Source organism: Rhincodon typus, chromosome 4 (genome assembly GCF_021869965.1).
Source record: "Rhincodon typus isolate 14 chromosome 4, sRhiTyp1.1, whole genome shotgun sequence".
Taxonomy (NCBI): Eukaryota; Metazoa; Chordata; class Chondrichthyes; order Orectolobiformes; family Rhincodontidae; genus Rhincodon; species Rhincodon typus.
The window spans coordinates 41,569,297-41,584,608 of record NC_063335.1 but is presented as its reverse complement, the minus strand read 5'-3'; the positions used below and the strand labels follow the sequence as shown (position 1 = coordinate 41,584,608).

Below are 15,312 nucleotides of genomic sequence, written 5' to 3'. Positions count from 1 at the left end.
AAACACTTGTGTTTTGAATTGCGCAGAATGGATCAAATATGCTGTAAATGGTGTCCGAGTGGATTTTGATTGTTTATGCTCAACCTGTTTAATTTTCTAAAAGAGTGTTGAAATGTTTTTCTTGAAATACAAATTGGATTGAACTCGTAAGATACCTTTTGGATGTTAAACCATTAATGTTTGACTAGCTGTCTACCTTGCCTTGAATTTCTATGTTTCTGGCAGCTCTGACACCATCATGTGATGTAGGCAGATGTCTGATCTCTGCTGTTGCAACACAATGAGAAAAATTGGTCATGATAGAAACTACTTGTTGAAAATGAGGCCTGCTCAACCTTTGAACTGGGAATGTGGTGCATGACCTCGTGAAGCATGCTTTACATTTATTGCATTTGGGGAGAGTCTGAAGTTGGTTTTTTTAATAAGAAAGAAAGGCTTACGTTTTATATAGTATCCTCCATGATCTCGGATGTCCCAAAACGAATTAAGTAATAGTAGCTTTTAAAGGTAGGAAATACGTCAGCCAGTTAATGCACCACAAACTGTCATAAACAGCACTGTGATATGTTGGTTGAGGGATAAATATTGGTCTCGCTGTTCCTTGAAATATTGTCATGTGATCTTTTAGGCTCATCTAAGAGGGTATAAGGGCCTCAGTTAAATGAATCATCCGAAGGATCACACCACTGACATTGCTGCATTCCCTTAATCCTGCAGCAGAGTATCAGTATAGATTTTGTGATCAAATATGTGGAATGGGATTAAATGAGGTTTAGATAATCTTTTGTTTAAAGATGCTTTTTCTGTAAAATTTTTAAACTTGAACTTTGGAGACAGTTCAAGTGGATAATGTGACACGTGGAACACAAATTTTTAACTTAATTGGAATATTCTGTCAGCATGTTGAGTTGTATGATTATTTCATCCTGTCAGATTCAAACTATCAAAATGCACACTTATTTTTCTTCAGCTGCAAGGTGTTAGGCATATAAAAACGATTGTCAGGTAGCAGGGACTTGTAGGAAGAGTTAATATTGAGCTGTACAATCAAGTTGTCTGTCATAATGCAGATTTTATGTTTTATTGCACAAAAATTTGTGCAACTGAAATCTGTCATCTTGATTATCGAAAAAATTATAATACTGAATGAGAACCACAAAAACTTTACAAAGAGTTTCATTATTTAATATAGACTAAAAAGAATGTAATGCAACCTTGGTCCTGTAGGAGTCAGTATTTGATAATGTTTGGTATAAATGTAGGATACAACTTTTTTTTTGCAAGCAGATGACGTGGACATAAATGCATTTTCATTGTAGATATTGTCTGTAAAAATTTGATTCTTCATGATTTGATCTAACTTATCAAAATATGGATCCAGTATTGCTTAAAGGAATAGCTAACCATTTTAGTTCTATTTCAAGTTTTAACTTTAAAATGATTTGTATTTTAAGGATAACTACTTCCATATGCACATAGACAAATGTAAAACTGTTTAGTCATGGGCCTTTTGTAGTTCTGTATGTGGTATTAATTCAACTTGCACCTAAACCATGCTCCGATGTGAATATCATCCTTTCAATTGGTGTTGAGCATGGAGAAGTTCAACTAGTACTAGTACTAGTAACTTGAACAACTTAAGAGTTTCAAATGCTCTGTTTATGCTAATAGATTTTTTTTTTTTTAAAATTGGAAATTGCAGTCATTACCAACTACTGAACTTTTACCATACCATTTCACAAACCACCAAATCAGTGGAAAATGGTTAAGTGGACTTGCCTGGAAGTGTGGTTACCCTAGGAACAGGAGTAGGCCATTCAGCCTGTCAAGACTGCTCCATTATTCAGTTAGACCATGGCTGATTGTCTACCTCAGTGTCCCTTGTGCATACTATGTGCTTATTCCTTGATGACATTACTGTCTAGAAATAAACCTTGAACAAACTGAATGATTGTGCTTTCACAGCCCTATTGGGTAGGGAATTCCACTAATTCCTCCTTATTCTGGGTCTTGAATGGCCTACCACATATCCTGAGATTATATGCCCTGATTTTTGAATTGCAAGCTAGGAGACACCTTTTGTTGAAATCTGCCCTTCCTAGTACTAGCAAAACTGTAAGGTGGTTTAAAAATAAACAATCTGTTGGATTCTGCTGATTTTAAAAAAAAAAAATTCAGTTATTCAGTTAAGACAGTGAGGGTTAAATTGAGATAACAGTGTGGAGCTGGAGGAACACCACAGGACAGGCAGCATCAGAGGAGCAGAAAAGTTGACGTTTCGGGTCGGGACCCTTCTTCAGAAATGGGGAGGGAGAAGGCAGCTCAGAAATAAATAGAGAGAGGAGAGGTGGGGCTGGGGAAGGTAGGTGGGATGGTGATAAGTGAGTGCAGGTAAGGAGTGTTGGGGATTGGTCAGTGAGGTGGGAGAGAAGATGGACAGGTTGTGTCAGGTCAAGGAGGCCGGGATGGGAGGGAGGGTTAGACATGGGTTGAGGCCAGGGATGGGGAGATTTTAAAACTGGTGAAATCCATGTTTAGGCCATTGAGCTGTAGGCTCCCGAGGCAGAATATGAGGTGCTGCTCCTCCAGTTTGCGGATGGTGTCGTTGTGACACTGGAGGAGGCTCAGGATAGACATGTCACCCAGGGAGTGTGAGGGGGAGTTAAAATGGTTCGCGACTAGAAGATGATGTTCGTTGTGAACAGAGTGCAGATGCTGTACAAAATGGCCTCCAAGCCTCAGTTTGGTCTCGCTGATGTGGAGGAGTTCACATCGGGAGCAGTGGATGCAGTAGATCAAGTTGACACATGTGCAGGTCAACTCCTGTCTAATGTGGAAGATTTGTTTTGTGCCTTGAATGGAGGTGATGGGGGAGGTGTAGGAGCAAGTATAGCATTTCTTGCGGTTGCAGGGAAAGGTCCTGGGGATGGTGGGGCTAGTCGGGAGTGTGGAATGGACAAGGGAGTCGCGGAGAGAGAAGTCCCTACGAAAGGCAGATAGGGGTGGGGGAGGGAAATATCTCTTTGGTTGTGGGGTCGGATTGTAGATGGCGGAAGTGGCGGAGAATGATACATTGGAATGTATCTTGGGAGCAGATGTGGCAGAGGAATTGAGATTAGGGGATCGCATTCTTGCAGGAAGGTGGGTGAGAGGAGCTAGACTTGTCCTGCAAGTATGTGTATATCTGTGTGGTGCTCGCAATATTAATGAAAGGGATGCAGAGTGTCCTTCCTGCTCTGGCTTGCATCAGATAGTATTGTCATGCCAGCAATTACCCATACCCGTATTTATAGAAAAATAATTCATATTTGGTTGCTGTTTTCAAGAACAACATCTTCCTAATAAGATGCTAATTCCATGGGCTGCTATGTGCATACCAGACTGCATGAGTGTACAAATCTATGGTCCTATCTTGGAAGTAACTTTCCCAATCTCTTTGCTCTTAATTATCATACAGGGGTGACGTCTTCCAAGTAAGTCAAGGGCTTGCCATTTTAGAACCCACATCAATTTTGCATGTTCCCTGGCCTAGCATTGTAGCATGATGGATGTATTTATTGTATTCTTCCAAAATTCCCTAAATTCTAGAAATATCCCAGCACATTGACGATATGTGACTTAACACCTATCGCTGGAAGAATTCTAGAATCCGTTATTATGGAGGTCATAGTAGAACCTTTAGAAAATTACAGTACATTCAGGGAGAGTCTGCAATGTTCTGTGAAAGAGAAATCATGTTTGACAACTTTATTAAAATTCTTTAAGGATGTAACAAGTAAGGTGGATAAAGTGGAACCACTAGATGTAAATCCAGAGGTATTCAGTAGGTATCATATAAAGGATTAGTGCACAAGATGAGCTCATGCTGTTGAGGGTAATTCAGCATGACTAGAGGATTTGGTAACTAGCAGGCAAAATGAATGGGACCGCACGGAATTCCTGATACAGCAGACTCTATGGGAATCGCCCAGGGAATTGAGATATTTGATGGGCAATTCCTTTGTACCAAGAACACACTAAATTTTCCAACTGTAAGAGGTATTTTCAGAGAATCCAATTCAAACGAAGTGTAATAGTCTCCCAGGAAAATTTGTAAAAGTAAAATACTGTTCTAAATACTGGTTAAATATTACAATGAATCCCCAAATTAGCACTCAGCGAGTGCTCTCTCCACCCCAACCCCTGAAAACAGCCCCAAGACCCAGCTGGCACAACTCCAACCTGAAGGACCAACACCCTTCCCCTTCCCCTTCCCCCAAGTAAACCCTATCGTGTGCAAGATTGGGCACCTACATCAAATTTTTGATCCCTCCACCAATATGCATTGATTTAAAAGTGGCGGGCATTAGTTGATTTTGGTTAGTTGTGTCTGAGGTTACTGGTTCAGCACTACACCAGGAGCAAGAAAGTGGTAGCTTGCATGGAGGCTTGTAACTGGCAAGAGCGAGTAGTGTTTTGGTAAGGGTGGTGTGTAATGGTGCCAGATGCATGGAGGAGTGGAAGCAGAATCCAAAGGAGGACACAATATAAGGTTGGCAGCATGGAGGAGTGAAATGGGAAGCGTCTCCTGTGCTGGAGCCAGTGGCAACAGCCAGTCAAGGTTTAGAAAAAATTATAGTCATAAAGGGCAGTGTCAGCACTGTTCCCATGTAGATTCATTTCAGGCTGTTGGCTGGCAGAATCCTTACAGGACCCCACATGTTTACTTATCCTTACAGAATGTGATCTGAGATAATGTTCTTTTCAATACATAGATTGGTCCCTGGCAGTTCAGCTATCTCCCATAAAATGACAAGTATTGCACTGGAAATTAATGTGAACATCCAATAAAGAATGAATCCCATGCACAAAATATTTCAGAAAACAATTAAAGGTGCATCCCTAACTCCCTGTCACCATGAGTGTGTGGTAACCATTAGGTACACCACTACTTTTACCTCTGATTACGCTAATTTCGACAACTAACGATGGATGCATGAATAAGGTGAAATCAATGTCATATGAAATATTTACAAGTAAAACTTAAATTTGAAGAACATCTGTGCCATCTTTGTTCTTTCCATAGATATTTTGTTAATGGTGATGGATTTGGGCAGGCAAGTTGTGGCAGTGATGGACAGTCTCCCTGATTATCCAGAAGATTTTTTCATAATCTGCCCGCACGTGCTGCATTCAGTGCATTTCACCACCGAACTGTAACCTCACCTTGTAATTAAATGTCACCTGTGTATGTAGCCAACACATGTAATTTTGATTGTAGTTACATAAGAAACAGCAAATAGCAAGAGTGTGGACAAATTAGCGGTAGTCAATGGGTGAGGTTTGGGAAAGGTAAATCAAAATAGTTTCTTAAGCAGAACTCCCCAAGAGTAAGAGAGCAAAAAGATTTGGATGTCTAACAAAAGGTATCTCGAGCGAGTTGGGAAAATAGACTAAGAGGGAAGTCAATGAATGAGAAGTTGCAGACATTTGAGCAGATATTTCATTATCAGCAAAAAAAAAAATTCTGATCTAAAAAGAACTTGCTGAGAAGGATTAACCGCCCCTGGTTAATAAAGGTGATCAAAAAGAGTATCCTCTCAAAAACTAAAGCATTCAAGGCCGTCACTTTGGGGCAGAATTTATCAAGCATTGCTAGGGACCTGATGCCTGCCACTAAACTGGTGGCATCCTGTCAACCTGATCTCTAAAGGCTGAGGGGTGAAGGCCCTAAATGCCCCACAGTGGGGAACCATTTACTTCCAGACTTCACCAATAGACAGCAAATCCTGCCCCTCCAGATCTGTCAGCTCCTCAGAAGTCTGCAGGTCTCTGTTATTAACAACACCACTGGGACTAGTGGCTACTTTCTAATATGCTTCAGGCTTCACTAGGAAATATCAGTGAATTCCTGGAGGCAGTTAAGTGGGGATCACCGGGAGGGGATTGTTGGAGGAAAGGATATGGCGTGGCTGTCAGCAGACACTCTCCTTCACCATGTGAGTTACTTGATTGGTCATTGAATGTGGAAACCTCCCTACTTGGCCCATAGGGTTTGCTTGTCAGTGCCCTCACATGGTTAATCCTTCCTGCTGCTCATTGAATACCAGTAGCTACAGTTGAGGCCCTTTAATATTAATCACATTAATTGCACTTGAGGACCCCAAATTATCGAATGGGCAGGAAGGACTTTATTGAGCTTTCTCGTACAGACTTCATCCAGGTGAGGTGGCAGCATCACCAGGCTATACACTCCTGCCCCGTCAAACATGCCATCCACTTCCAAAGCTGCCTGTTTGTTTTTTTGTTTGTTTAGATAAGCATATCCTAAAAATGTACACCTTATTCTCTTGTACACCAGGCTGAGCTGCCAAACCATTAGTCCTCAGTCTCTAACAGGCCTCAAACAAGGCAATTAAATCTTTAAAATTTAAATCCCACCTCATTTCCCCCTTGCTCTAACCTCCTCCAACTGTAAAATCTTCCTTAAATTCTTCCAAATCTGGCATCTCATGGATCCTCTATCTTTGCATCATTATTTGTAGCTTTGCCATCAGGTGTTTACTCAAAAATTTTCCTCAAAATTCCCCTGTATCTTCATCTTCCCAGCTTTTTTAAGAGAGCCTCCTTAAAGATTTACACCAACTGTTTTAATATCACTGCCTTTGGCTCAGCATCAGTTATTGCCAGATTGTGCTTCTGTGAAACATTTTGGTACGTTGGTTCAATGTCAAAGATGCCATTTAACTGCAAGTTGTTGTCAAGGGTGCAAATTTAGTGCAGAGAGAACTCCTCATTTAGAAGACAGATTTATGACTGGATTCCCTTTGGAAAAGCTAACAAAGTTGTTGCCATTTTTGGTGACCTTCATACTAGTCAGTAAAAGGACAGGAAGAAGAATAACGAGTAGGGAAATACTTGCCACAGAAGCAAAGATGACGGCATTCAAGTAAACAGGAAAAATAAAGGGAGGTACATACTTGGTTTGTATTTGTCTTCTTCACAATTGGCTTGTGGCAAATTTGTCATATGGTCATAAATTTAAAATAATGAGTGGAACTGGTAAAATTCAAATAAGTTGCTTAGCTACTATTAATAATTTGTTTCTGTTTTTAGACTTTGACTTGCAGTACTTCTGGCTGTGGAGCAGATTTATTGATTACATTCAGTGTGTCTTGGCTTTCACTGTTGTTGCTGCCTACATAACCTACCTCCTTATTGATTCTTCACTCTTTGTGGAAACACTTGGCTTCTTCGCTGTCTTTACCGAGGCAATGCTTGGCACACCACAACTGTATCGCAACTATGAGAACAAATCAACAGAAGGAATGAGGTAAGAGAGCTCAAATCACACTGTTATAGGATCTTGATAGAAAGAAATAACTTGTATCTATCAAGTCCTCGGCCAGTTTGCTATTTCAAGTGCAGCCACTATAGGCTAAAGCAGCAGCCAGTTTCTAAGTAGTGAGTCTTTATGATCAAAACTGAACGACAATTTTGTTTTTTTAGTAATGTAAGTTTCTGGGGACAAGACACCAGAGAATTCTCTGATCCTCTTGTACATCAATCTCACCAACAGAGAGGGTCTCAATTTATCATTTTATATGGAAATTGGCAGCTCTAACAATAGAACACCGTTGAAGTGTCAACCTGGATTATATAGTTCAAGTCCTAGAGTGGGTTCAAAGGCACAGTGTTCACAAGTCAACAGAACATAGCAACGTTAAAGTTTTAGCTTATAAAAGAATACAAAACAGTATTACCATCTTGTGATCAAGGTTGCTAATAAATCAAGTGACCTATCAAAGCCCAATGCCCACCATAATCTTTCCTTTATTATTAGGATTATCTCACTAACATCTGCATTCCGTGACCAATTTTATGTACACAAGGAAAATTTGAGAATGAGGAAAGGGGATCCAACCCACCAAAATTCACCCCTTTGTTATCACAAAGCTATTCCCTTGCCACTCTTGTATTTTGTAAACTCCCACATGTTTCACTCTGTTATCGTGCTTTGCAAATTACTCCAAATATGTGTTGGTTTTTGATTTATTTTGGATGAGTTTTAATTTTTTTTTCACTCATTTCTATTTCTACTTATTTATCTTAAAGTTCTATTTATTTTGTTTACATTATTTCATAATTGTTATGCCTTAGATAACATAACCTTGAAATTATTCCTTCTGTATTATAAACCTGGAACGCCTCCTAATTTTTTAAATATTTAACTTCTATATATTACATTCTGTGTGCTCTTTTCTGATATGTGGACATACATTTAGAACACTTGTAACAATGCATTCATGGAACAAGTTTAGCAAATGTTTAAACTCCCTGTGGTCGTAAACATTGGAGTATCATTGAGTGGTAATTAGGTGAATTGAGTATAGTTGTTTTGGGATTTGACATTCGTACTACTTTGGGTTCAGTTGTCAATGACAACTTCATGAACAGATTTCATCTCTTCTGTTAATCAGGGTATGTTTTATCTGCCCAAAAGTAAATTAGCAAGTTTTTTTTATAAATCAAACTATGATCTTTTTTTCTCCACTATATACTGACTTACTGGAATACGTATTGCCACACCATAGTCTTTAGATTTGTTGGTTTATAAACTGATATGCAGACAGATTTATTTAACATTTAAATTAGTAAATTAACAGTGGCTGGTGTATGCTGCAAATTTATTGTAATTTATCCCTTTTGCCATCCTTGAAATGTCATGCTAAGACGCTTCTCCTGAGCTCCCAGTCACCATAAAATTGGTGCTTGAACTGAATGCTAACTGGAATTGAGTCAGACATTTGTGTCTCATTGAGATTCCTTTGAAGATGTACAGAAGCAGAATTTTTTGAAAAAAACTGCATTCATAACAGTTTTAGATAAACTGTCACTTGCAGAATTGGAATGCAAGAAATACTTGAGGACCAAGTCAGGACCCAGTGTGAGTCTTTCTCCCCATCTTTCTCTATCTCTGTCTCTTCGTCTTAACGTTTCACTCTTGTGCATGCTTTTGCTAGCACGCTCATACTCTTTCACTTGCACTCTGCTTGTCTGCCTCTAGTATGTTGTTGAACTGCCACTGTGAGAAATTTAACGTTGAAGTTTGAATTTCCTGTTGAGCTGGTGCAAAGTACCAGTTGGGAATAGAAGATTCTAGATGACCGTTAGAGCATATTCTTTAGTATCTTCGCTTGGGATTCTCCAACCAGGACCAATAGTTTCTCAGTATCTACCCTATGAAGCCCCTTTAACATTTTCAACACCTCAATTAAATGCCGCATCAACTTTCTAAACTTATGGAAATACAAACTACAGTTAGTACATGACCTCATAATTTAATTCTTTAAGCCCTGGTATTCTGGTGAATGAATTCCAAAGGCAATATACTACTTGAGGTTCTGTATCCAATACCAAATATAGTTCTCCATGTGGGGACTGATCAAAGATATGTAATTGAAACACTACTTCCTTTTCTGCAAATTTGCACTAGATTAAATCTAACAATCTTTTAGTGTTTTTTTTAATCACCTTTTACATTAGTTTTCAGTTATTTCTGTACACTAACACCTAAATTGCTTTGTTCCTTCATAGTCCCTAGTATCATACCATTGAGAAAATATTCTCTTTGTCTTTCAGTATTAACCTAGTTAATGAGGAAGAATGCCAAAAGGGAAATAAGTGACTTATGAAGTGCTAGAGTCACCTGCATTTGTTGTGTTTAGTTTATATGTGAACACTTTGGAATTCATGACTGAACTAAGAGTTGAGTGAATAATGAGAGACAAGACAAATAAAAATAACTTGAGCTGAGCAAATTCTAGTTCTGACATTTTCATTAACTGATCAGGACCAACACTGAAACCCCTCCCAGATTCACCAACTGTCATGTGCAGAGTTGTTAACATCAGGTAAGAATTGAGATTTGCTGTCAAAAATAATGAGACAGAACAGAGTTGCCTTTTTTTCATGGTGAAAGGCATTGAAATGTGTTTTTTAAATCCAAATGATTTGTTGAAAGGTCTGACTGAAGAGACCATCACAATACACTCAACTGTCTAGTGATTTGGTTCTTCCAGCCATAGTTATTGTTTCTTGCCAAGAGAATTGGCATTCCATTTTTTAAAAAAAGCCACAGACTTGTTCATTTGAATATTTAGCAATATATCCCCCTATTTTTCTCCTTTAACTCACTAACATCACCTGATTTTGGGCTTACAGTTATTACATCTTAGCTTCAGATTCTTGTAGACAAATCCAGCATCATGTGGTTCCACATGTGAACAGCTGTTGATTTTGGAGCCTCAACTGAAAAGTTTTAAAGAGAGTTCCATGTATTGCTGGGCTGACAAGTGGGCTTGGTCAGGATAATGCAAGCAGGGAGTGTTTTCTTACCAATTCAGCAAAATAATTCTTTACCAGCAAGTTACACAACTCAGCAAGGAACACCACACCAACAGCCATTTTAAAACCACTCCAAATCCTTGAAGATTCAAGAATAGAAACCCGAACTTTGTCTATACTAAATTTAAATATAGATTTAATATATATAATCATATATTTAATATATAATTTGAGGATTGATAACCTAGAAAATGTGGATTCTGAAGAGAATCTGTCTCTCAAGCTTTTACATTTACTTTAAAGAAAAGTCAAATTAATTGGGGCTGTAAAATGCCTAGGATAAGGTGCTTCAAGGCATGGGAACGTGATACATATTGTTGACCTGGACGTGGGTATAGAGGGTATAATTTCATGCTTTGTAGACATGGAAAAACTTGTAACTAGTAAGTAGTGAAGATACAAAAACAGAAATTGCTGGAGAAATTCAACAGGTCTGGTAGCATCTGAGGAAAGAAAGCAAAGTCAACATTTTGGGTCCAGTGACCTTTTTTCTTATTTAGAGTTTTTTTTTTAAGTAGTGAAGATAGTTTCTGCAGGAGGACTGAGACTAGTGAAATGGGCAGAAACCAGGCAAATTTAATACAGAGAAGTGTGGCGGGAAAAAGGTCATGAAGGGATAGCCTGACTAGTTGTCATAGTCATAGTGTATTACAGCACAGAAAAAGGCCTTTCTGCCCATCAAACCTGCAATGGTAATCAAGTACCTATTTACGCTAATTATAAATGGAACCAAAGTCGATGTGAACTTTCAAAAGAGAATTGAATAAATGCTTAAGAAAGAAGAAGCTTTGTGGATTAGTGGGGAAAAAGTGAGTGGATAAGGCTGTGTTGGATCTGATAGCGACCTGACAGTTACTGCACATGCACAAAGATAGCCATTGAGTCAAGTAGTGGAAGTTGGTTGGTTCCAATGAGACAACAGCAGTGCAAGTCCATACTTTTAACAGAGAGCTTGAAGGAAAGTAACTGGTTAAAGAATTAAAACTCCAGATGATAAAACTTTGCCAACTGCTTTTTTTAGATCAAGAAATTTTAAGCACCTTGCTTTGACTGCACATATACTTTCCTTGAGTGGACGAACCTCTGACGTTGTGTAATGGGGGTGTTCTTCTGCTCCACAACAGGAGCCCCCAGTATTTAAAGCAATCTTATCTGCCGTAATTTGGAAGGTATCACAGCAGGTCAAAAGCCCTGATGAACGTGCTACCTCACTATTTCAAGTTGTGCCGTGGAAGTTGTGCGTTTGTAATTTGTTCAGTGGTAGACAATTGATAATCACGAGTCATTTACTGTGTTACTTTGGGTTCCAGTCATTTGAATTGAAGACTAATTTTTTTTTTGCCACAGTTAGTGGCACTTTGTGTATTTAGCAGAAGTTAACTGGAAAAATCTAATCTTGGAGTCAAACACTGGTTCAGGTTCTGTGGTCAACAGTAAAGGAATAAGAACATGAGATGGTGCACAAGTAGACCATTCAGCCCATCAAGTCTACTCTGCCTTCATGAGATCGTGGCTTATCTGATGATGCTTAATGCCACTTCTCTGCCTTTTCTCCATAGCACTTGATTCCCTTACTGACTTCTTAAAAAAACCCCTCTTTCTCAGCCTCAAATATACTTAATGGCCCAGCCTTAACAGCCCTCTGCATTAAACAATTCCACAGATTCACAGCCCTCTGAGAAAAAATTCCTTCTCATCTCTATCTTAACTATTTTCTCCCCTCTGGTCCCAGACCTTCCCACACAGGGAAACAATCTTTCCAAACCAACCCTGTAGTGTTCCCTAAGAATCTGTGTGTTTAAATAAGGTCACCCGTCAATCTTCCTTATTCCAATATGTACCAGTGCAATCTACTCAATCTCCATATCTGGTGTCAGCCTAGTGAACCTTCCTTGGACTACCTCCAATGCTAGTAAGGAGCCCAAACTGTTCACAGTCTTCCAGATGTGGTCTGACTAATGCCTTGTATAGTTTTAGCAAATCTCCCTACTCTTATACTCCATGCCGTTCAAAATAAAGGTCAACATTCCATTTGCCTTCCCTATAATGTGCTGAACTTGGATGCTGGTTTTTTGTGATTCACGGGGAAGGATTCCCAAATCCCTGTACCCTATAGCTTCACGGAGTCTTTCTCCATTTAAATAATATTCGGCTTCTCTATTCTTTCTGCCAAAATGCATAACTTCACAGTTTTCCCCAGTCTATTCTATCTGCTATATTTTTTGTCCACTCGTTTAACCTGCCTAGATCCCTCTGCCGACACTTTGTGTCATCCTCATCACTTGCCTTTCTACCTATTTTTGTGTCATTCAGGAATGTGGCAATAGTACATTCACTTTTCTCATCCAAGTCATTTAAATATGTATTGTAAGTAATTGTACCAGCTCTGAGCCTTGTGGCACACCACGAGTTACAGGTTGCCATCCTGAAAATGTTGCTTTTATCCCAACTTCTGTCTTCTATTAGTTAGCCAATCCTTTATCCATGCTAATATGCTATCTCCAATACCATGGACTGTTTTTAGGTAGCCTAATGTGTAGTACATTATTAAATACTTTCTGAAGATCCAAATATTATGCATCCACTGTTTCCCTTTATCTATCCTGCTTATTACCACCTCAAAGAATTCTAGTAAATTTGTCTGACATGATTTCCCTTCATGAAGCCATGCTGACTTTCCTGGATCACAATGTGTATTTCTAAATGCTCTGCTACTATATCCTTTATAATAGAATGTAATGTTTTCCAAATAATGTACGTCAAACTAACTGGCCTAAAGTAGAAGTAGTAAAAACTCCCGATGCTGGATCAGAGATAACAGTGTGGAGCTGGAGGAACACAGCAGGCCAGCCAGCATCAGAGGAGCAGGAAAGTTGACGTTTTGGGTCGGGACTGTCCTTCAGAAGTCCTAAAGTACCTTTTTTTTTTTTTTTTTTTTTTTTTGTCTCCTTTCCCGTTTTAAATAGTGTAGGTGTTGGGTTGCCACTTTTCCTATTCTCTGAGACTTCTAGAATCTAAGGATTCCTGAAAGATTATTACCAGTGCACCAACTGTCTCTATAGCTACTTCCTTTAATATCCTAGGATACATCTCATTAGGTCCAGGGTGCTTAAGTTTTTAGCCCCATTAATTTCCCTAGCAGTTTGCTGTAATGATAGTTATTGTGTTTATTTCCTTTCTTCATTTTGCCCTCTGAATACTTAGTAATTTTGGATTGCTGTTGGTGTCACCTACTGTGAAGGCTGATGCAAGGTATTTATTCAACTCCTTTGCCATTTCCTGGTTCTCTATTATTAATTCCCCAGCCTCATTCTCTAAGGTGTCTATGCTCACTTTGGCTTCTCTCTTATTTTTCTTTATATTTAAAGCCCTAGCTGTCCATCTTTATTACTTGCTTGATTGATTCATATAGAGTCACTGGTTTTGCTTATTAAAAAAAGGTCTCCACAAAGATTGAGGGGACCTGTAGAGCTCAGATTTCTTGTGCAATTTCAATGATATCACTGGTTAAAAACAAAGTATTGTGGATGCTGCAAATCTGAATCAAACGCAGAAAATGCTGGAAAAAAAAAACTCAGCACATCTAGCAGCATCCATGTGGAGAGAAACAGAGTACGTGCTTTGAGTCAGGTTAAAAAAACGTAAACATAGAAGAAACCTCATCTATCGTCATCTTTCATTTCTGAAGAAGATATATTCTGGACTTGAAACGTTAATTGTCCTTATTTCTTTCTTGACAGCTGCTGGCAAATATGCAGAGTTTCTCCAGCATTCTCTGTTTGATTCAATGATTTAAGCTCCCTTGGCGTGGAAAATGTGGCCAGTGTGAACAGGACAGGCTGCAAGAAGGCTGATAAGCCAGTCATGGTGAAGAATCCTCACAGACATGAAAGCAGAAAGTTATAGGCAGAAAATATAAGTTACAGTTAAGTCATTTTGTAGAAAGTGAGATGAAGATTGTGACTTGCTAGTTGAGGGGGGAAAAATTTGAAATAGATGCATTTTTTTTAAAAAAAATTTAAAGAATTAAAAATGTGCAACATTAGTTTTTTTTTGTTCTGCAGTTACAAAATTAATTTTTGGGTACAGAAAGATTCTGCAGTAGTAATTGACTTGCCATGCTATTAGAAGCTAAGTTACTTTGTATTGAACAAGACTTGAGCTATTCATTGGTCTTTAGTGCAGTTTGATGGATGGATATAACCCACTGTTCACGCCTTAACCCGTATGGTGGTTTTCCATTTATTAACAGAGTAAAACCCTAGCCAGTGTCCCTTTCTGTAGAGTTTTTTTTTTTTGGGCAACCATATGACCATATGGGGTGTACAACCCGCCTCTTGTTTCTATGTGCAGTGTAAATCCTTGCTGTATTTGTCCCTTTTTTTTTTCATTCATTCATGGCATGAGGGTGCCGCTTGCTAGGCAGCATTTATTGCCCAAGGGCAGTTAAGAGTCAACCACATTGCTGTGGGTCTGGAGACATGTGTCAGCCAGACCAGGTAAGGATGACTGTTTCCCTACAGGACATCGGTGAACCAGAGTTAGTAGGACAGAGGTTTTTCATGGTCATCATTAGATTCTTAATTCCAGGTATTTGTTGAGTTCAGATTCCACCATCTGCCGTGGCGGGATTCGAACCTGGGTCCCCAGAACATTATCTGGGTCTCTGGATTAACAGTCCTGCAATAATACCACTAGGCCATCACCTCCCCTTGAGCTGATTACCGACCTTGTATCCTCTGACAAAGGCCATGCATGATTTCAGTTCCATTGAATGAAGGTCGAGCTGCCAGAAGGCATAAGACCCTCCTTTTAATCTATTGTAAAGGAAGACATCCTTGGTATTACAGATAACAAGGTGTAGAGCTGGATGAACACAGCAGGCCAAGCAGCATCAGAGGAGCAGGAAAGCTGACGTTTTGGGTG

At 39.1% G+C, this 15,312-nt stretch overlaps 1 protein-coding gene across 2 annotated transcripts in view; it reads left to right on the top strand.

Moving 5' to 3' along the window:
• Positions 1-15,312, top strand: part of slc66a2 (solute carrier family 66 member 2) — a 42,170-nt gene that overhangs the window by 22,310 nt on the left and 4,548 nt on the right. For both annotated transcript variants that reach the window (XM_048596083.1, XM_048596084.1), the window contains one exon: positions 7,096-7,312. In XM_048596083.1, coding sequence (XP_048452040.1) covers positions 7,096-7,312 — 217 coding nt within the window. The remainder of the gene's footprint in view (positions 1-7,095; positions 7,313-15,312) is intronic.